A 23,551-nucleotide genomic window follows, 5' to 3' on the forward strand; every position below is an offset into this window, starting at 1 on the left:
CCAAGGCCGGTGAGTCCCGGACTGGGCCCCTCATCCTTCCTCCTTGGGGGGCAGGCAGACAGTCTACACAGACCCAGAACACTCTCTCTAGGAGGCAATTCTGGCCACACCATCACCTCTCCTCCTGCAAGCCCTGGGACACACTGGCACACTCACTGGCCAGGCATCAGCCCTGCCGGTCCATGGGGCCCGCTGCTGTCCAGGAAGTGCCTAGTCCCTAAAGCTTCCATAAACAGCCATAAACAGCCCCAACATTGGCCATACACCATGTCCCTCTCTCCCTCCCACTTTCACCTTCATGCTTCTTGCTGGCCTCTTGCTGGCCATCCCTGTCTTTGCAGACCTGCATACAGGACATGATTCAGGACAACCGCAGCTGGACCTCCATCACATACAGCATCACTGTCAGGCCCTGCCTTTGTCAATCATGTGGATGCATGTCGGTTCCTCCAAGGACATCCAACCCACACAACACACTCACACTGGGCTGGGCTTGGACAAAGTCACGTGTCACCCTCCAGCCCCAGCACTTCCTTGGTAGGGACACTGCTGCCAAACAGTTCAGCACCCAATGTAATCCAGGCCCCCATCTCCATGCCCGCTAGCCACACCACACCTACCCACAACTCTGACACTCACCACACGTGAAAGCGGCTCGCTGCCCACATGTGAACCTACGTAGCTCTTGGGCTTTGGCCCAACTGTCACATTTACCCTCCTGTCTGGTCCTGGGTTCACCCACTGCCTCTCAGCCCTTGTGCCAGGGACCTAACAGCTTCTGCACTTTCTCTGTGCTTTCACCATTCATCATCAGGCTGGAGGCTCACTTTCAGCAAACTCAAAGTGCTCACTTACAGCTGCAGGCTCCTGGTGTGAGTGAGTGAGTGAGTGAGTGAGTGAGTGAGTGAGTGTGCGTGTGTGTGTGTGTGTGTGTGTGTGTATGAGGATTCCAGCTAGACCAGCGGTGTGCGAGTGGGAGTACATGTGTGTGCTGGGTGTGGGTATATGTGTTCGAGAGACAGAGAAAGACAGAGAGAGAGAGAGACAGCGAGACAGAGACTGAGACTGAGACAGAGACAGAGAGACAGCGACAGAGACAGACAAACAGAGGTAGAGACAGAGAGAGAACACATGCCTGCCTTTCCCATGCCTTCCTACGGCAGGGAGTTTGTTCTGAGTTCTAGCCCACCCCCAAGCCTCGAGCAGGTTGATTACAGCTTCTTTGAAAAACCAAACAACTCTGCGTCTCCCCAGGCTGAAAACATTATGCCGGTCTGGAGCAGAGAGGATTTGTACAACCTATGGCAAATGTGCATGATGATACCGTCTTTGCAGGGGATTCAATACCGGGCACCGGCCCCTCTGCACAGACGTGGGTCTTCGGGACCAAGGGAGGCACTGTGCTCCAGTCAAGAGGCCCTGCCTGTGACCAGGTGAGCCTCATCCTGCAAGGCACTGGCTGCCACGGGCAAGCCACAGCTCATCCAGGCTCTGACCCGGGCAGCTGGGAGGGTGGGTGTGTAGCAAGAACTGCCAGGACCCTCCGCCTGCTGTGGCCTCTTTGACTGCCGTTTCCTCCAGGTGCTTGGTGGCTGACTGTCACCCCTACCTCGGTTTGCTGAGCCGGAACTGGTTCCACAGCCACAGTCCGTATAGACGGAAGGATCGGCTCCTGATGCCCATAGGGAGCTGTACCACAGGGTGCTCGTGCATGCAGCTGTCGCTGCCATTGCGTAGCCCTGTGGTGGTTCGCCCTGACCAGCCAAGGCCTGTGAGTCACCTACTGTGCCCTCTCCCTTCTTCCCCAGGGGCAGGCGGGAGGACTCCCCAGACCCGGAACCCTCTCTCTAGACTCGGAGGCAATCCTGGCCTCACCATCACCTCTCCTCCTACAAACCTTGTGGCACACTTACTCACTAACTGCCCAACCAGCAGCCCTGCAAGGCGTGGGGCTTGGTGCTGTCTGGGGAGATGCTAGGGCCCAAAGTTTCCAGGGGGCCACACCCAGCCTCAACAGTGGCCACTTGTCATGCCCTTGTCTTCCTCCCTGCCTCCCTTCTTTCCCTCCTTAAGCTTCTTGCTGGCCTCCTGACCCTTCTTCCTCTCTTTTCAGGCCTGCACCACATTGACTACATTGCCCCACCACATGGTGGCAAGGCCTGCCTTCACCTGGACATATGCATCTCTCCTATGGAGATGCCAACTCCCAACCTCCCATTCTGGTAGCATCATCTGGAGGCCACTGAGGCAGAGGCTGCAGGTGAGGGACACTGGCCCCGGAGCTGTTCCTTCCAAGGAAGGGATAGCCAGTCCTACTTACACCCATGAGCCCAGGTGCCTGAGCGAGTGTGCATGCATGCAAGTGCACTCCCACAGTCACATGCAACTCAGGCTTGTACAAGGGCACAGGAGAGTGTGTTGCATATGGGGGCCAGATCTGGAGCACAGTGTGTGTGTGTGGACAGGAGGGCTGACATCTGGGAAAGACCCAGAACCATCAGTTGTTGGATGCCTTAGGGACCTCCATCCACCGTGGGCCGCCTCAGGGGGCAGAGCTCGGTCTGCAAGGCAGCAGGCAGGGCCGTGTCCCGACACCAACATGGGCTCTATACCTGCTCTGCTCCTCTTGCAGCTGCGGGGCCAGCTCCAGCCCAGCTGTGCTAACATCTGCTGACTGTACTCCGCCAGTGCCACTGGCCAGACCAAAGCCAGCACGACCAATGCCTTCACCACAAACAAGCAGCCAAAGGCCTCTTCACACCACGCCACAACGAAGCCTTCACCTGGAGCAGCCCTTGCCACACCCCTACCTGCCCTGTTCATCACTAATCCTCTCCCTTCAGTACCTAGACCAGCTGTTTATCTACTCTTATTTATTAAAGTTTATTGAAAAAGATCAAAAGGCACACAATGTCCTCTCATGAAACAAACAAAGAGAGTTCCACTCCGTGGCTTCCAGTGGTTTCCCAGGTGGCGAAGCAGTTGGCACTGTCTACTAGGAAGCACATTCCTCAACCTCTCCCCTTAACAGGACCTCCCCACTCCTCTGCTGCTTCTTCATGGCAGCCAAGGGACTTGTCAATCTGCCCTTGTCTTCATTCCTTACCTCCCTGGTGGCTCCTTATCTGCCCTCCGAGTAGTAGTAGTAGTAGTAGTAGTAGTAGTAATAGTAGTAGTAGTGGTAGTAGAAGGAGGAATAATAATAATAATAGTTATAGTAGTAGTGCTAGTAGACCTAATGTTCTTAGTAGTTCTAATAGGCTCTGATTCAGGTCACAAGTCTCTGTGTCCCAATGGGAATTGAAAGGGAGAAGAGAACTCACCAGACAAAAGAGAAAGCCTAGCAATCCTCCCAGGGTGGCATGGACTTTCAGAGGACAGGAGTGCAGAGGAGTGCACACACAAAGAAGGGCCTACTCCAGCCGCTGTCTGGTCCAATGTGGGGAGAACTGCCCTGGAGGGTACATGTTGGGAACGCCATTCCTTGGGCCCGAAGCACACAAAAGGCCTACCAGCAGCTGTCTTGTTCAGGGATGCATGAGGGGCAAAGAGAAAAGGAGAGCCCGTTGATCCAAAGGACATGAGGCCCTGGGTTCAATTCCTCAGCACCACATAACCAAAAAGGCAAAAAAGCCGGAAGTGGCGCTGTGGCTCAAGTGGTAGAGCGCTAGCCTTGAGCTGAAGAGCTGAGGGACAGCGCCCAGGCCCAGAGATCAGGCCCCACGACAGGAACCCCCCTCAAAAAAAAAATAAAAAATCAGAATTAGTGTAGAAACACAATGTCCCCTTGTATAGGGTCCTTCCGATTCCCAGGGAGATGTGGAATGGAAAGCTTGTTTGGTCTCCTGGGTGCACACAGCCTGCCAGGTGGGAAGGGCGGTCACGTGCCCCTCAACCCCCAGACTCCCACCGGGACTGTGTGCTCATGAAGGCAAAAGGCTGTAAAGGGTCAAGAGGTCAGAGGGCGTGGGGCCTATGGGTTGGTGAGGTCAATGGGGACTGGGCATCGCTGAGTGGGGGGATGGGGGAGGGCCTGTCATGTCACGTGACCTCACTTCCTTGGTGACCAACAGCCACAGAACTCGGAACCCCAGTTGCCCAGTTGCCCTCGACTGAAGAGACGGTATCCTCTTGCCGTCTCTTCCACAGAGGGAAAGGCGACTATGTTTAGCTGCTGTTGTCCATGGCTTAGAGGCCGTGGGAGACACCCTGAACGTGGCCACCACCCCGAACGTGGCCACGAGGCTCCTCGTGCTCAGAGCGCCCCGCAGCGCCTGAGACGCTGGGTCAGATCACATGCCACGCCAACAAGAATATTCGGCCGGCGGCGCTCAAGCGTATCACACAGCCCACGGGATGTGTCGGGCCCTGAACGCCACATGGCCCGCGTACGGGCCGATCGTCACGGACCAGGCCTGGGCTCTCACGGGCTACCCATGACCGCGGCACCGCTGCTCAGTCCTGGAGAGGTTCGCCGAGGCCAGCCCACCACTGTGAGTACCCTGAGCCCAGGGGATGCCCTGCCCCGTGGAGACCACATGGCTGTCCCATGGGCCGGTCCAGACAGTTGGGGCCACAGCTCTGACAGCCTCAATTCCACGGATGAACCACCGCCTCCACTCAGTCCTGGGGAGGTTCACCGCTCATGGGCTGGTCCAGACTCTCAGGGCCACAGCTCTGACAGCTTCTCTTCCACCAAGGCGCCGCTTCCTCTGCTCAGCCCTGGGGAGGTTCGCCATAGCCAGCCTCCGACTAACAAAGTGAGTGCCCTGATCAACTCCAAGTCCTTCCTCTTCTGCCCAGGCCCGGGTGTGACTGCTCAGGCCTGGGCAGCAGTGGGCCTCCGTGGGGTCTGCATAGGGATGACTGATAACGCACAGGGGCCTGTCAGAACCAGAGCCCTCTCTCTTGGCACCTTGCCTCGGGTGTCTAGGAGGGAAACATTCCTGAGCTGTCCCCACCCTCCTCTCATTTGCCCGCTCCTGCCAGTGCCTAAGAGCCATCAACCCTGCAAGATCATGGGGCTCACTGCTGTCCAGGAAGGGCCGGGTCCCTAACACTTCCACCCAGCCACAAACAGCCCCAACAGCGGCCACACACCATGTCCCTCCCTCCCTCCCATCCTCACCTTCACGCTTCTTGCTGACCCTGTGGCCTCCCCTGTCTTTGCAGGCCTCCTCACGGGACCTAGGCCCGGATGACACCAGCTGGACCTCCGTCACATACACACGGACCATCAGGCACAGGCGTTGGTCAGTCACCCGGGTGAGTGTGCATGTGTGTCCATTCCTCCAAGGACATCTAGCCCACACATCACACTCACACTGGGCCGCGCTTGGACAAAGTCATGCAGGGCTGTCTCTGCCAGCCCCACAAAGCAATAGCTCCCACTGCAGACCCTGTACTGCCTTGGCAGGGACAAACCACTGCCAAACAGTCCATCACCCAACGTAATCCAGCTCCATGCCCCCTAGCCACACTTGCCAACCACTCTAACACTCACCACACGAGAAAGCGGCTGGCTGCCCACGTGTGCACCTAGGTAGCTCTTGGGCTTTGGCTGCATTGCCACATGTCCCCTCCTGCCTACTCCTGGGCTCACCCACCACCTCTCAGCCCTTGTGCCAGGGACCTAACAGCTTCTGCACCTTCGGTAGGTTTTCCCTGCCCATCCTCATGTGGGAGGCTTGCTTCGAGCAACTTAAAGGGCACACACACTATTGCAGGCTCCCAGTGTCGTGTGTGTGTGTGTGTGTGTGTGTGTGTGTGTGTGTGTGTGTGTGTGTGTGTGTGTGTGTGTGGATTCGAATTCGAGTTAGCCTGTGTGTATGGGAGCAGGAGTGCACGTGTGTGCTGGTGTGCAGGTGTATGTGTTGGAGAGAGAAAGAGACACAGACAAAGGCAGAGAGACAGAGGGAGGGACAGAGACAGAGAGACAGAGGGAGGGACAGGGACAGGGACAGGGACAGAGAAAAAACCCATGCCTGCTTTTCCCATGCCCTCCTAAGGCAGTGGGGTTTGTTCTGAGCTCCAGCTCTCCCCCAAGCCTCCAGCGGGGTTCTCCCGTCTTTTTTGAAAATCCAAGCAATTCTGTATCTCCCTAGACTGAAAACGGGCTGCTGGTCCTGAGCCTGGAGGAAACTTCTAGGAGCTGGCAGATAAGGATTACTTCTTCCCAGGGGCTTGTGGACCCAACACCTGGGCTTCTGCAGAGCTGCGGCTCCGTGGCCCCCATGGAAGCACTGTGCTCCAGGCAAGAGGCTGTGAGTGTGACCAGGTGAGCATCATCCTGCAAGGCTCTGGCTGCCATGGGCAAGCCACAGCTCATCGAGACTCTTTCCTGGGCAGGCGGGAGGGTGGGTATGTAGCAAGCACTGGAGGACCGTCACTGTGCTGTGGCCCCTTTGCCTTTTCCTCAGGTGCTCGGTGGCTGGCTGGGTGCTGCTGAGCCTTAGCCCCAGGCCAGATGGATGCCAATGTGGGCTGCAAAGGCCCATCGGGAGCTCTCCCAGAGAATGCTCTCTGATGCAGCTGTTGCCATTGATCAGCCCTGACCAGCCAAGGCCGGTGAGTCCCGGACTGGGCCCCTCATCCTTCCTCCTTGGGGGGCAGGCAGACAGTCTACACAGACCCAGAACACTCTCTCTAGGAGGCAATTCTGGCCACACCATCACCTCTCCTCCTGCAAGCCCTGGGACACACTGGCACACTCACTGGCCAGGCATCAGCCCTGCCGGTCCATGGGGCCCGCTGCTGTCCAGGAAGTGCCTAGTCCCTAAAGCTTCCATAAACAGCCATAAACAGCCCCAACATTGGCCATACACCATGTCCCTCTCTCCCTCCCACTTTCACCTTCATGCTTCTTGCTGGCCTCTTGCTGGCCATCCCTGTCTTTGCAGACCTGCATACAGGACATGATTCAGGACAACCGCAGCTGGACCTCCATCACATACAGCATCACTGTCAGGCCCTGCCTTTGTCAATCATGTGGATGCATGTCGGTTCCTCCAAGGACATCCAACCCACACAACACACTCACACTGGGCTGGGCTTGGACAAAGTCACGTGTCACCCTCCAGCCCCAGCACTTCCTTGGTAGGGACACTGCTGCCAAACAGTTCAGCACCCAATGTAATCCAGGCCCCCATCTCCATGCCCGCTAGCCACACCACACCTACCCACAACTCTGACACTCACCACACGTGAAAGCGGCTCGCTGCCCACATGTGAACCTACGTAGCTCTTGGGCTTTGGCCCAACTGTCACATTTACCCTCCTGTCTGGTCCTGGGTTCACCCACTGCCTCTCAGCCCTTGTGCCAGGGACCTAACAGCTTCTGCACTTTCTCTGTGCTTTCACCATTCATCATCAGGCTGGAGGCTCACTTTCAGCAAACTCAAAGTGCTCACTTACAGCTGCAGGCTCCTGGTGTGAGTGAGTGAGTGAGTGAGTGAGTGAGTGAGTGAGTGTGCGTGTGTGTGTGTGTGTGTGTGTGTGTATGAGGATTCCAGCTAGACCAGCGGTGTGCGAGTGGGAGTACATGTGTGTGCTGGGTGTGGGTATATGTGTTCGAGAGACAGAGAAAGACAGAGAGAGAGAGAGACAGCGAGACAGAGACTGAGACTGAGACAGAGACAGAGAGACAGCGACAGAGACAGACAAACAGAGGTAGAGACAGAGAGAGAACACATGCCTGCCTTTCCCATGCCTTCCTACGGCAGGGAGTTTGTTCTGAGTTCTAGCCCACCCCCAAGCCTCGAGCAGGTTGATTACAGCTTCTTTGAAAAACCAAACAACTCTGCGTCTCCCCAGGCTGAAAACATTATGCCGGTCTGGAGCAGAGAGGATTTGTACAACCTATGGCAAATGTGCATGATGATACCGTCTTTGCAGGGGATTCAATACCGGGCACCGGCCCCTCTGCACAGACGTGGGTCTTCGGGACCAAGGGAGGCACTGTGCTCCAGTCAAGAGGCCCTGCCTGTGACCAGGTGAGCCTCATCCTGCAAGGCACTGGCTGCCACGGGCAAGCCACAGCTCATCCAGGCTCTGACCCGGGCAGCTGGGAGGGTGGGTGTGTAGCAAGAACTGCCAGGACCCTCCGCCTGCTGTGGCCTCTTTGACTGCCGTTTCCTCCAGGTGCTTGGTGGCTGACTGTCACCCCTACCTCGGTTTGCTGAGCCGGAACTGGTTCCACAGCCACAGTCCGTATAGACGGAAGGATCGGCTCCTGATGCCCATAGGGAGCTGTACCACAGGGTGCTCGTGCATGCAGCTGTCGCTGCCATTGCGTAGCCCTGTGGTGGTTCGCCCTGACCAGCCAAGGCCTGTGAGTCACCTACTGTGCCCTCTCCCTTCTTCCCCAGGGGCAGGCGGGAGGACTCCCCAGACCCGGAACCCTCTCTCTAGACTCGGAGGCAATCCTGGCCTCACCATCACCTCTCCTCCTACAAACCTTGTGGCACACTTACTCACTAACTGCCCAACCAGCAGCCCTGCAAGGCGTGGGGCTTGGTGCTGTCTGGGGAGATGCTAGGGCCCAAAGTTTCCAGGGGGCCACACCCAGCCTCAACAGTGGCCACTTGTCATGCCCTTGTCTTCCTCCCTGCCTCCCTTCTTTCCCTCCTTAAGCTTCTTGCTGGCCTCCTGACCCTTCTTCCTCTCTTTTCAGGCCTGCACCACATTGACTACATTGCCCCACCACATGGTGGCAAGGCCTGCCTTCACCTGGACATATGCATCTCTCCTATGGAGATGCCAACTCCCAACCTCCCATTCTGGTAGCATCATCTGGAGGCCACTGAGGCAGAGGCTGCAGGTGAGGGACACTGGCCCCGGAGCTGTTCCTTCCAAGGAAGGGATAGCCAGTCCTACTTACACCCATGAGCCCAGGTGCCTGAGCGAGTGTGCATGCATGCAAGTGCACTCCCACAGTCACATGCAACTCAGGCTTGTACAAGGGCACAGGAGAGTGTGTTGCATATGGGGGCCAGATCTGGAGCACAGTGTGTGTGTGTGGACAGGAGGGCTGACATCTGGGAAAGACCCAGAACCATCAGTTGTTGGATGCCTTAGGGACCTCCATCCACCGTGGGCCGCCTCAGGGGGCAGAGCTCGGTCTGCAAGGCAGCAGGCAGGGCCGTGTCCCGACACCAACATGGGCTCTATACCTGCTCTGCTCCTCTTGCAGCTGCGGGGCCAGCTCCAGCCCAGCTGTGCTAACATCTGCTGACTGCACTCCGCCAGTGCCACTGGCCAGACCAAAGCCAGCACGACCAATGCCTTCACCACAAACAAGCAGCCAAAGGCCTCTTCACACCACGCCACAACGAAGCCTTCACCTGGAGCAGCCCTTGCCACACCCCTACCTGCCCTGTTCATCACTAATCCTCTCCCTTCAGTACCTAGACCAGCTGTTTATCTACTCTTATTTATTAAAGTTTATTGAAAAAGATCAAAAGGCACACAATGTCCTCTCATGAAACAAACAAAGAGAGTTCCACTCCGTGGCTTCCAGTGGTTTCCCAGGTGGCGAAGCAGTTGGCACTGTCTACTAGGAAGCACATTCCTCAACCTCTCCCCTTAACAGGACCTCCCCACTCCTCTGCTGCTTCTTCATGGCAGCCAAGGGACTTGTCAATCTGCCCTTGTCTTCATTCCTTACCTCCCTGGTGGCTCCTTATCTGCCCTCCGAGTAGTAGTAGTAGTAGTAGTAGTAGTAGTAATAGTAGTAGTAGTGGTAGTAGAAGGAGGAATAATAATAATAATAGTTATAGTAGTAGTGCTAGTAGACCTAATGTTCTTAGTAGTTCTAATAGGCTCTGATTCAGGTCACAAGTCTCTGTGTCCCAATGGGAATTGAAAGGGAGAAGAGAACTCACCAGACAAAAGAGAAAGCCTAGCAATCCTCCCAGGGTGGCATGGACTTTCAGAGGACAGGAGTGCAGAGGAGTGCACACACAAAGAAGGGCCTACTCCAGCCGCTGTCTAGTCCAATGTGGGGAGAACTGCCCTGGAGGGTACATGTTGGGAACGCCATTCCTTGGGCCCGAAGCACACAAAAGGCCTACCAGCAGCTGTCTTGTTCAGGGATGCATGAGGGGCAAAGAGAAAAGGAGAGCCCGTTGATCCAAAGGACATGAGGCCCTGGGTTCAATTCCTCAGCACCACATAACCAAAAAGGCAAAAAAGCCGGAAGTGGCGCTGTGGCTCAAGTGGTAGAGCGCTAGCCTTGAGCTGAAGAGCTGAGGGACAGCGCCCAGGCCCAGAGATCAGGCCCCACGACAGGAACCCCCCTCAAAAAAAAAATAAAAAATCAGAATTAGTGTAGAAACACAATGTCCCCTTGTATAGGGTCCTTCCGATTCCCAGGGAGATGTGGAATGGAAAGCTTGTTTGGTCTCCTGGGTGCACACAGCCTGCCAGGTGGGAAGGGCGGTCACGTGCCCCTCAACCCCCAGACTCCCACCGGGACTGTGTGCTCATGAAGGCAAAAGGCTGTAAAGGGTCAAGAGGTCAGAGGGCGTGGGGCCTATGGGTTGGTGAGGTCAATGGGGACTGGGCATCGCTGAGTGGGGGGATGGGGGAGGGCCTGTCATGTCACGTGACCTCACTTCCTTGGTGACCAACAGCCACAGAACTCGGAACCCCAGTTGCCCAGTTGCCCTCGACTGAAGAGACGGTATCCTCTTGCCATCTCTTCCACAGAGGGAAAGGCGACTATGTTTAGCTGCTGTTGTCCATGGCTTAGAGGCCGTGGGAGACACCCTGAACGTGGCCCCCACCCCGAACGTGGCCACGAGGCTCCTCGTGCTCAGAGCGCCCCGCAGCGCCTGAGACGCTGGGTCAGATCACATGCCACGCCAACAAGAATATTCGGCCGGCGGCGCTCAAGCGTATCACACAGCCCACGGGATGTGTCGGGCCCTGAACGCCACATGGCCCGCGTACGGGCCGATCGTCACGGACCAGGCCTGGGCTCTCACGGGCTACCCATGACCGCGGCACCGCTGCTCAGTCCTGGAGAGGTTCGCCGAGGCCAGCCCACCACTGTGAGTACCCTGAGCCCAGGGGATGCCCTGCCCCGTGGAGACCACATGGCTGTCCCATGGGCCGGTCCAGACAGTTGGGGCCACAGCTCTGACAGCCTCAATTCCACGGATGAACCACCGCCTCCACTCAGTCCTGGGGAGGTTCACCGCTCATGGGCTGGTCCAGACTCTCAGGGCCACAGCTCTGACAGCTTCTCTTCCACCAAGGCGCCGCTTCCTCTGCTCAGCCCTGGGGAGGTTCGCCATAGCCAGCCTCCGACTAACAAAGTGAGTGCCCTGATCAACTCCAAGTCCTTCCTCTTCTGCCCAGGCCCGGGTGTGACTGCTCAGGCCTGGGCAGCAGTGGGCCTCCGTGGGGTCTGCATAGGGATGACTGATAACGCACAGGGGCCTGTCAGAACCAGAGCCCTCTCTCTTGGCACCTTGCCTCGGGTGTCTAGGAGGGAAACATTCCTGAGCTGTCCCCACCCTCCTCTCATTTGCCCGCTCCTGCCAGTGCCTAAGAGCCATCAACCCTGCAAGATCATGGGGCTCACTGCTGTCCAGGAAGGGCCGGGTCCCTAACACTTCCACCCAGCCACAAACAGCCCCAACAGCGGCCACACACCATGTCCCTCCCTCCCTCCCATCCTCACCTTCACGCTTCTTGCTGACCCTGTGGCCTCCCCTGTCTTTGCAGGCCTCCTCACGGGACCTAGGCCCGGATGACACCAGCTGGACCTCCGTCACATACACCCGGACCATCAGGCGCAGGCGTTGGTCAGTCACCCGGGTGAGTGTGCATGTGTGTCCATTCCTCCAAGGACATCTAGCCCACACATCACACTCACACTGGGCCGCGCTTGGACAAAGTCATGCAGGGCTGTCTCTGCCAGCCCCACAAAGCAATAGCTCCCACTGCAGACCCTGTACTGCCTTGGCAGGGACAAACCACTGCCAAACAGTCCATCACCCAACGTAATCCAGCTCCATGCCCCCTAGCCACACTTGCCAACCACTCTAACACTCACCACACGAGAAAGCGGCTGGCTGCCCACGTGTGCACCTAGGTAGCTCTTGGGCTTTGGCTGCATTGCCACATGTCCCCTCCTGCCTACTCCTGGGCTCACCCACCACCTCTCAGCCCTTGTGCCAGGGACCTAACAGCTTCTGCACCTTCGGTAGGTTTTCCCTGCCCATCCTCATGTGGGAGGCTTGCTTCGAGCAACTTAAAGGGCACACACACTATTGCAGGCTCCCAGTGTCGTGTGTGTGTGTGTGTGTGTGTGTGTGTGTGTGTGTGTGTGTGTGTGTGTGTGTGTGGATTCGAATTCGAGTTAGCCTGTGTGTATGGGAGCAGGAGTGCACGTGTGTGCTGGTGTGCAGGTGTATGTGTTGGAGAGAGAAAGAGACACAGACAAAGGCAGAGAGACAGAGGGAGGGACAGAGACAGAGAGACAGAGGGAGGGACAGGGACAGGGACAGGGACAGAGAAAAAACCCATGCCTGCTTTTCCCATGCCCTCCTAAGGCAGTGGGGTTTGTTCTGAGCTCCAGCTCTCCCCCAAGCCTCCAGCGGGGTTCTCCCGTCTTTTTTGAAAATCCAAGCAATTCTGTATCTCCCTAGACTGAAAACGGGCTGCTGGTCCTGAGCCTGGAGGAAACTTCTAGGAGCTGGCAGATAAGGATTACTTCTTCCCAGGGGCTTGTGGACCCAACACCTGGGCTTCTGCAGAGCTGCGGCTCCGTGGCCCCCATGGAAGCACTGTGCTCCAGGCAAGAGGCTGTGAGTGTGACCAGGTGAGCATCATCCTGCAAGGCTCTGGCTGCCATGGGCAAGCCACAGCTCATCGAGACTCTTTCCTGGGCAGGCGGGAGGGTGGGTATGTAGCAAGCACTGGAGGACCGTCACTGTGCTGTGGCCCCTTTGCCTTTTCCTCAGGTGCTCGGTGGCTGGCTGGGTGCTGCTGAGCCTTAGCCCCAGGCCAGATGGATGCCAATGTGGGCTGCAAAGGCCCATCGGGAGCTCTCCCAGAGAATGCTCTCTGATGCAGCTGTTGCCATTGATCAGCCCTGACCAGCCAAGGCCGGTGAGTCCCGGACTGGGCCCCTCATCCTTCCTCCTTGGGGGGCAGGCAGACAGTCTACACAGACCCAGAACACTCTCTCTAGGAGGCAATTCTGGCCACACCATCACCTCTCCTCCTGCAAGCCCTGGGACACACTGGCACACTCACTGGCCAGGCATCAGCCCTGCCGGTCCATGGGGCCCGCTGCTGTCCAGGAAGTGCCTAGTCCCTAAAGCTTCCATAAACAGCCATAAACAGCCCCAACATTGGCCATACACCATGTCCCTCTCTCCCTCCCACTTTCACCTTCATGCTTCTTGCTGGCCTCTTGCTGGCCATCCCTGTCTTTGCAGACCTGCATACAGGACATGATTCAGGACAACCGCAGCTGGACCTCCATCACATACAGCATCACTGTCAGGCCCTGCCTTTGTCAATCATGTGGATGCATGTCGGTTCCTCCAAGGACATCCAACCCACACAACACACTCACACTGGGCTGGGCTTGGACAAAGTCACGTGTCACCCTCCAGCCCCAGCACTTCCTTGGTAGGGACACTGCTGCCAAACAGTTCAGCACCCAATGTAATCCAGGCCCCCATCTCCATGCCCGCTAGCCACACCACACCTACCCACAACTCTGACACTCACCACACGTGAAAGCGGCTCGCTGCCCACATGTGAACCTACGTAGCTCTTGGGCTTTGGCCCAACTGTCACATTTACCCTCCTGTCTGGTCCTGGGTTCACCCACTGCCTCTCAGCCCTTGTGCCAGGGACCTAACAGCTTCTGCACTTTCTCTGTGCTTTCACCATTCATCATCAGGCTGGAGGCTCACTTTCAGCAAACTCAAAGTGCTCACTTACAGCTGCAGGCTCCTGGTGTGAGTGAGTGAGTGAGTGAGTGAGTGAGTGAGTGAGTGAGTGAGTGTGCGTGTGTGTGTGTGTGTGTGTGTGTGTATGAGGATTCCAGCTAGACCAGCGGTGTGCGAGTGGGAGTACATGTGTGTGCTGGGTGTGGGTATATGTGTTCGAGAGACAGAGAAAGACAGAGAGAGAGAGAGACAGCGAGACAGAGACTGAGACTGAGACAGAGACAGAGAGACAGCGACAGAGACAGACAAACAGAGGTAGAGACAGAGAGAGAACACATGCCTGCCTTTCCCATGCCTTCCTACGGCAGGGAGTTTGTTCTGAGTTCTAGCCCACCCCCAAGCCTCGAGCAGGTTGATTACAGCTTCTTTGAAAAACCAAACAACTCTGCGTCTCCCCAGGCTGAAAACATTATGCCGGTCTGGAGCAGAGAGGATTTGTACAACCTATGGCAAATGTGCATGATGATACCGTCTTTGCAGGGGATTCAATACCGGGCACCGGCCCCTCTGCACAGACGTGGGTCTTCGGGACCAAGGGAGGCACTGTGCTCCAGTCAAGAGGCCCTGCCTGTGACCAGGTGAGCCTCATCCTGCAAGGCACTGGCTGCCACGGGCAAGCCACAGCTCATCCAGGCTCTGACCCGGGCAGCTGGGAGGGTGGGTGTGTAGCAAGAACTGCCAGGACCCTCCGCCTGCTGTGGCCTCTTTGACTGCCGTTTCCTCCAGGTGCTTGGTGGCTGACTGTCACCCCTACCTCGGTTTGCTGAGCCGGAACTGGTTCCACAGCCACAGTCCGTATAGACGGAAGGATCGGCTCCTGATGCCCATAGGGAGCTGTACCACAGGGTGCTCGTGCATGCAGCTGTCGCTGCCATTGCGTAGCCCTGTGGTGGTTCGCCCTGACCAGCCAAGGCCTGTGAGTCACCTACTGTGCCCTCTCCCTTCTTCCCCAGGGGCAGGCGGGAGGACTCCCCAGACCCGGAACCCTCTCTCTAGACTCGGAGGCAATCCTGGCCTCACCATCACCTCTCCTCCTACAAACCTTGTGGCACACTTACTCACTAACTGCCCAACCAGCAGCCCTGCAAGGCGTGGGGCTTGGTGCTGTCTGGGGAGATGCTAGGGCCCAAAGTTTCCAGGGGGCCACACCCAGCCTCAACAGTGGCCACTTGTCATGCCCTTGTCTTCCTCCCTGCCTCCCTTCTTTCCCTCCTTAAGCTTCTTGCTGGCCTCCTGACCCTTCTTCCTCTCTTTTCAGGCCTGCACCACATTGACTACATTGCCCCACCACATGGTGGCAAGGCCTGCCTTCACCTGGACATATGCATCTCTCCTATGGAGATGCCAACTCCCAACCTCCCATTCTGGTGGCATCATCTGGAGGCCACTGAGGCAGAGGCTGCAGGTGAGGGACACTGGCCCCGGAGCTGTTCCTTCCAAGGAAGGGATAGCCAGTCCTACTTACACCCATGAGCCCAGGTGCCTGAGCGAGTGTGCATGCATGCAAGTGCACTCCCACAGTCACATGCAACTCAGGCTTGTACAAGGGCACAGGAGAGTGTGTTGCATATGGGGGCCAGATCTGGAGCACAGTGTGTGTGTGTGGACAGGAGGGCTGACATCTGGGAAAGACCCAGAACCATCAGTTGTTGGATGCCTTAGGGACCTCCATCCACCGTGGGCCGCCTCAGGGGGCAGAGCTCGGTCTGCAAGGCAGCAGGCAGGGCCGTGTCCCGACACCAACATGGGCTCTATACCTGCTCTGCTCCTCTTGCAGCTGCGGGGCCAGCTCCAGCCCAGCTGTGCTAACATCTGCTGACTGCACTCCGCCAGTGCCACTGGCCAGACCAAAGCCAGCACGACCAATGCCTTCACCACAAACAAGCAGCCAAAGGCCTCTTCACACCACGCCACAACGAAGCCTTCACCTGGAGCAGCCCTTGCCACACCCCTACCTGCCCTGTTCATCACTAGTCCTCTCCCTTCAGTACCTAGACCAGCTGTTTATCTACTCTTATTTATTAAAGTTTATTGAAAAAAAATCAAAAGGCACACAATGTCTTCTCATGAAAGTGTGTTTTGCCTTATTTTTGTGTGATTGCTCTTCCTGGGGCTTGAACTCAGGGCCTGGGCACTATTTTCCTGGGCATTTTTGCTCAAGGCTCGCACTGTTCTACGTTTAGAGCTCCATTTTGTGGGGGTTTGGGTGGTTAACTAGAAATACGAGTCTCAGAGACTTTTCTTCCTGGTTGAACTTTGAATCATGATGCTCAGATCTCAGCTGCCTAAGTAGCTAGGCTATGCCTATACACATGAGCCATTGGTGCCTGACCCATTTTCTTTTTCCAAAAATTATTCCAGGGATGGTATCTTGATCTAGGCAAGACTCTGTTCTTCAAAACTGAGAAACGTAGGAGTAAGGAGTGCAAGAAACACCAGTGTACATGCCAGTGTACCTGCCTGTGTGGACACCAGGTGGACACCAGCTACTTACTCAGTGCCGCTGTCTACCATCTGGGTGAGGAGAGAGATGCCATCCAGGTTGATGAATTCCTGGGCGAACGTGAGATCCTGGGACAGGCTGGCCAAGTCCTTCAGGGCCTCCAGCTTGGCATCCATACTTGACGACTGGATGCGTTCATGGAGCTGCTGGGCATTCTGAGCCTTATGGGGGGTGGAGGTGGTATAAAAAAGACGACAGTGTTCAAAAGGAAAATTACAACATCACAGAAATGACAGCATCCCTGAAAAATAAAGGCCGGCATCCAGAAGCGGACAATGTCTGTGAGAATACCTGATAGCCTGCGTCTCTCACGGCCAGGTGTGAGAGTAAGGGCTAGCACACTGACCATCCATTTCACCTTCTGTTTCAAAGAAAAGCAAAGTGAGGTCAGAAGAACACTGAAGACCCAGAAACTGATCAGGGTGGGGGGGGGGATAGGATAAGGGGTGAGGCAGATATTTACTTTTGAAGCCCAATCATTTATCTAGAAGTAACTAAAAGCTACTTGCTTTGTTAAGCAATCACATAAGTGCAGACCTCGTACCCATCTCTTCAGCCAATACTTTGAGTAATCACAGCCTACACATTATGTCTGAGAGCTTCATTCCCATTTTTCCCAAGTGTATATTTTTCCCATATGTATTTAAAGAATAAGACAGAAAATACTGAAAATTATTTTATTATAGAACTCACTATGATCTTAATGGCTGCACATACACTAGAACCCTATGTGGCTTTTTAAGACACAAGCCTAGGCCATCTCAAGGGTTTCCTGTGTCCAAAGCCTGGGTGAGGTCCCAGAAAGCATGCCCTTGAAGCATGTCTCTAATTATATGCAGAGGTCCAGGGCTCTAAATAATTTTGGTTTTTACATTTTTGTTTTGTTTGTTTTGGTGCCAGTCCTAGGGCATGAACTCAGAGTCCAGGCACTATCCCTGAGCTGCTTTGGCTCAAAGCTCATGTTCTATACCACTTGAGTCACAGCTCCACTTCTAGAGGCCAGGCCCTGGTGGCTCACACCTATAATCCTAGCTACTTAGGAGACTGAAATCTGAGGATGGTGGTTTCAAAGCCAATCCAGGTAGGAAAGTCCATAAGACTCTTATCTCCAATTAACCACCAGAAAACTGGACATGGAGCTGTGGTTCAAAGTGGTAGAGCACTAGCCTTGGGGGGGGGGGGGGGGAAGCTCAGGGACAGCACCCAGGCCCAGAGTTTTAGCCCCATAATGGACCGAAGGGGGGGGGGGAGATAGTCTCATGGACTGTCCTGCCAGGGTTAGCTTCAAACTGTGACCTGTGATCCTCAGATCTCAGCCTCCTGAGTAGCTAGGATTATAGATAGGCTTGAGCCACCAGAACCTGGCTTCTAAATCACTTTGAATGTACCCTCTCTGTGTGAAGACTGGAAGAACCCCAGTTCTGTCTCCAAATCACTCCCTAGACTTCCAAGCTGGGGTACAATAAGTCCTGCCTGGTCTATTGTGCAAAGGACATTTTGTTGGCTCTTCTATGTATGTACCTTTCCAAAAGAACTTTTGCTAAGAAAAATGTCAATAAACAAAGAGGAAGCTAGGTAGACAGAATTTATACCTAATTCATTCTACTTCAATTGGAGACCGACCAACAGAAACACTTACTTAAAAGGAAACAAATACTTTAAAAGGGGAAAAAATGCTTAAATGGAAATACCACCTCCACAGAATAGAAGCACAACTCAGCATGGCCACGTTACCTACGATTGTGTGTGTGTGTGTGTGTACCGGTGTATGCATGCTAGTGTCTTATCTCCCAGGAGGGGGAACTCAGCTTGCTAGGTGCATGAACTTTAAATATTAGCACAGCTGAGCATTGGTGGCCCATGCCTGTAATCCTGAAGTAGCAAAATACCTTCTTCTGTGTTCTTCACAGTCATCTTTTCTTAAAAATGGATGGATAAATTCACTTTTAATTCATTTTTATTGTCTATGGGCACAGGTGGCTCACACCTGTAATCCTCACTACTCAGAAGGCTGAGATCTGGAGATCACAGTTCTAAGCCAGCCTGGTCAGGAAAATCCATGAGACTCATCTCCAATAGCTAAACTGTGGTGCAAGTGGTAGAGCACTAGCCTTAAGCAAACGAGTGTTTAAGGATAGTACCCAGGCCCTGAGGTCAAGCCCCAAGGTAAGCACAAAAAAAAAAAAATAATAATGAATTAACCAGGTACCAACTGTTCATGCCTTTCATCCTAGCTATGCAGGTGACTGGGATCAGATGATCTCAGTTCAAAGCCAACCTGGGCAGGAAAGTCCATGAGACTTTTACCTCCAATTAATCACTAAAAAGTTGGACTTGGAGCTCTGGCTCAAGTGGTAGAAAACTAACATTGAGTGAAAAGGCTAAGGGACAGCGCCCAGACCCTGAATTCAAGCCCCAAGAACCCCTCCACACACACACAAGTTACCATGTGTGACCCATATTTTTTAGTTCTCAATTCAATTTTCAATTTTAAACAAAATTACAGAAAGTAATCTAGCAATTAATGACATTTTCAGATCCCAAATATTTTGTTGTGACATAATGCCCAATTCCAGACTCTGTGTCCATCCACAGAGCACAAGGCAGTGTTTCAAATGCAGAGTCTGGTGTGCTGTCTCAGACACTGTAACCCAAGGCCTGCACACTTGCAGGTCAAAGTCCACAACTGCCCCAGGTTTGGAAACATAAGCCAGTCTTGTCTTGTAGCAGCATCCTGCTTGCTATCTCTACCATCTTTCCATTAACAGAGCTGGGAATGTGAAGGATATTTTCCAAAATCCCTGCTCTGAGATGACAGGTCTCCACAGAGTTAAAATGCTGCTCTGGGGCCTGCTACATGCAACTTATCTCACAGCTTTGCTTTGTTTTCCTTCTTTGGTGTAGTTATTCCAGAACTTTCTGCCACTTAGCACTTGTATAACCCGACTGGAAATGGGAACAGGTGGAAAATTGTACTGAAAAACAGGTTGTGAATAAAAATGAACAAGCCGGGCGCTGGTGGCTCACGCCTGTAATCCTAGCTACTCAGGAGGCTGAGATCTGAGGATCACGGTTCAAAGCCAGCCCGGGCAGGAGAGACCGTGAGACTCCTATCTCCAATAAACCACCAGAAAACCGGAAGTGGCGCTGTAGCTCAAGTGGTAGAGCGCTCGCCTTGAGCTGAAGAGCTGAGGGACAGCGCCCAGGCCCAGAGTTCAAGCCCCACGACCGACAAAAATAAATAAATAAATAAAATAAAAAATAAAATAAAAATGAACAAATGTAAAAAAATAAAAAATATAACGCCACCCTGGAGATGCTGTAAACACCACCCTCTCCTCCCTGACACTGAACCTCCTTTCTAAGAGCGACTGAATCCCCAGTGAGGGGAACCAATTCTTTCTTTGGCTTGGAGATGGCCAGAGAAAATGCTGAGCCTTTCTAAGAGGAAACAAAAGACACGGTGTGCACTTCCCTGCCTGGCAAGCAGATGAAGGACTTTGAGCAGGATAAATAAGAATGCAAAGCACAAATGAAATGCTCACCTCCAAGGGTCACATTTGTATTAATTCACATTAATTTCAGGAAGTCAGACAAAAATGACTCAACCCACAGAAAAAGGACAGCAAACTATCATTTTTGTGAAGCAGGGAAGCTGGCACCGGGCAATGGCTGCAGCAACCCAGTCATTCTGTCTACTGAGCCCATCCCTATGTTTAGGTTGGAGATGTCTTAGGATAAAATACTTACGTCTTGTATGTAAGTTTATCAGCTTTGGTGAGGGGAAAGGGAAGCACAGAAATGCTGGGACAGAGGGTGAACTAACTCAGCAGTGATAGTCACAAGACACTGTGTTGGAAATGAACTATAGAACGTGGGGAATCGGGGCGGGGGGCGGAGGAGGGGAAAAATGAAACAGAAAAAATGAGGGAGGGGGTGACACTGTCCAAAAAGAAATGTAATCAATGCCTGACTCATGTAACTCTAACTCCTCTGCACATCGCCTTACAATACTAATAAAAATTAAAAAATTAATAGGCCAATTTAAATGAAAGCAAAATACTTAGCAGTTTTTAAACCTCTCTAATGCCATTTTCAACAAGATGGATCTGTGGTAGTTATACTGCCCACAGTTTATTTCTAGCCAGATGCTTTCTCCTCCATTTTGAAATTTATTTTTAGCCTATTACATGGCTTGTGTGACAACTGGAAATGATAGATAGACAGTTTTCCTCAACTGTGGGGGTGGAAATAGTAATACTTGGTATATTTTATGCTGCTTGTGTTTTCTAGGAAAGCAAGGAAATGCAGTGTGGAACAATATGGCTCAAATATGCTAATGTTACTACCCCAACTAGACCAGGAAACAAGAAAGACCCATTCACTGCCAAGTGCCACAGGCACCTTGTTCAACAGCTTTCACGCGCAGATATGCATTGAGTTCTGATTAGCATCCATGAAACAGCCTAAATGGCCCAACATTTACTATTTTAAATCAATTTTTATCCATTTTTTCATCAATTTTCATCATCACTGACCAACACTAGGAAATATTTAAATTCAACCTGTCTTTGTCTTTCTCTCTGTCCTTCTCTTTCCCCCTCCTTCCCTTCTTCCCACCCACCTTTCTCCCCCCCACCCCTCCATAGACTTTAAATAAAGAAACAGCCTGTTTTTGGTTTGGCTTGCTTTGTTTCTCTGAATTTGCTCAGAGAAGATGATAAAAAAAAATCTACATAGCCAAGTTATTCATCAGTACTGGAAGAGCTATTGAGATGGGCACCAAACTCCAATTCCATGATTCCCAATCCATTCTCTGTTCACAGTGGAATAGGTTCCTTCCTCCTCTGCCATGGGAAATAAACTGGAGAGACTTCCAATTAAACTAGACTCTGCCCATGAGGACATCCCAGGGACTTTCTGTTTTAGAGTACAGTCACTCTCAAAAAACAGCATTCTATAAGCACATACAGCAGACCCAGAGGGTAGGCAGCTTAAGATGAAATAACCAACTAAGATCAACTTACTGGAGATGTGGTTAATCGAAGGATAGTGCCGTTTTTTATTTCATTGCGATTCTGGAAAAGAAAAGAAAAAAAATTGGGTGAATATTAGAGTAAGAAGAAGCTAGGAAGAGAACAAAACAAATATAGTCAAGCATCAACTCTACACAATAAACATACTTATGATTACATGATTCGCTCACAGAATCTTAAGCTGGGCCCCAGATGTGTTCATGTTATATCAAGCTGTTGACAACACTCAGCACCAAGGAAGTAAATTTATTTTCACTTGCAAAAAGTAAGGATGCAGATCCCACAAGTAAAAAGAAGTCAATTTAAACACTAAACTCAGTGAATAGGACCCAGAAATTCCATTCCTATGTTTATAGCCAAGAGAACTGAAAACATATGCCCAAAGAACTGAAAACATATGCCATATAAAGAACATGCATATACATGTGTACAGAAACATTGTTCATTAACCATCTACAAGTAGACCCATGCCCATCTCTAAGAATGAGTGGCCATACAAAATGAGGCTTGTTCATCCATTCACTAGGAAGTGCAAAGCAAGAAGCATTGGTGGGTGCTATAGTATAGATGTCCCTTGAATGTATTACACTCAGTAAAAAAAGCCAAACATGAAAGAGCCCATGTTGTGTGGACCCACATACAGGAAATGTCCAGAAAAGACAAATCAATACATAAAAACAGGAAGTAGATGCATGACTGATAGGAAGGAGAAATGGGGAGCTACTGCTAATGGGTACAAGTTGTTGTTTTTTTATAATGGGATGATGATAATGTTCTGAAATTAATTGTTTCTGGTTGCACAATTCCATAAATACATTTTCCACCAAAAAACAAAAAAAGTACTTTTTTATTTTTTGTCGGTTGTGGGGCTTGAACTCTGGGTCTGGGTGCTGTCTCTCAGCTTTTCAGCTCAAGGCGAGCTCTCTATCACTTGAGCCACAGCACCACTTCTGGTTTTCTGGTGGTTTATTGGAGATAAGAGTCTCAGGGACTTTCCTGCCCAGGCTGGTTTTGAACCATGATCCTCAGATCTCAGCCTTCCGAGTAGCTAGGATTAGAGGTGTGAGCCACCAGCGCCCGGCAAGTAAAGTACACTTTAAAGGTATATTCTGGGGGCCTTGGAACATATCTCAATAAAGCTGTAATTTTTATTTCTTTATTGGAGGTACTCAGGGTTCACGCTTGCTAAGCAGGTGCTTTACCATGTGAGCTACACTGCCAGGTCCTTTCTATACTGCTCATTTCCAACATAGGGTCTTTTTTTTTTATAAGCCCAGAGCCCTAGGATGTATCTGGGATGGCAGACCTGCACATCTAGTGTGACCAGCAATGACACTGTCTTCCAGCAGAGAACTCACAGCTTGAACTGAAGGTTTTTGTTTGGAATAGCAGGACCCTAGCCTAAAAATAACCAGTGAAAACCAGGCTAGAGTCATGGTTCAGTGGTATTGCTGCCTAGCTAGCACAAGACCCCTGAGTTCCAATCCTAGTACCGCCAAAAAGAAGAAGAAGAGAAAAAGGAGGTGGTTCCGATTTTGTAGATTCTACACCAGAATCACAGCAGAGATACTGGGGTTGGAGCACTTGTCATCTTCTAGCTGTATAACACTGCCATAAGCAGCAGAAGCGCCCTCTGGCCTGGCCCTCCCCTTTGGAAAGTGGGTATAGCTGGGGCTTCCCCATCTCCATGTGAGGAGAAAAGTTCAAAGCAGTGCCTGGCACACTGCAAATACTCAGGGGGAAAAATAACTTTATTACTAAGCACAAACTAACATCCATTAGAAAAGTACAATGCTGTGACCTTGTATGACCACATTACAATCTCTGCTACCCTACAAAGAGCCACACATACACACACACACACACACACACACACACACACACACACACACACACACACCTATATCTTCTGTATGCAGAACAGCATGGCCAGAATGACATTCTGTAGAGCTGCTTTACATCAGAACCTGCCATTCTCAATTAATTTTACCCCATCCTCTTTGTCCCTTCTAGAGGTGCATTTGCTAATTTAGTCCTCC

The 23,551-nt window shown here is 52.6% G+C and overlaps 1 protein-coding gene across 1 annotated transcript in view; it reads right to left on the minus strand.

Moving 5' to 3' along the window:
- The window catches only part of LOC122120775 (engulfment and cell motility protein 1-like), a 239,999-nt gene that overhangs the window by 192,500 nt on the left and 23,948 nt on the right, over positions 1-23,551 (minus strand). Inside the window, 2 exon segments of the mRNA XM_042695014.1 lie at positions 16,468-16,637; positions 21,504-21,554. Of these exon segments, the coding sequence (XP_042550948.1) occupies positions 16,468-16,637; positions 21,504-21,554 (221 nt within the window).

Source organism: Dipodomys spectabilis, unplaced genomic scaffold, assembly GCF_019054845.1.
Source record: "Dipodomys spectabilis isolate Male_0828 unplaced genomic scaffold, ASM1905484v1 ptg000178l, whole genome shotgun sequence".
Lineage (NCBI taxonomy): Eukaryota > Metazoa > Chordata > Mammalia > Rodentia > Heteromyidae > Dipodomys > Dipodomys spectabilis.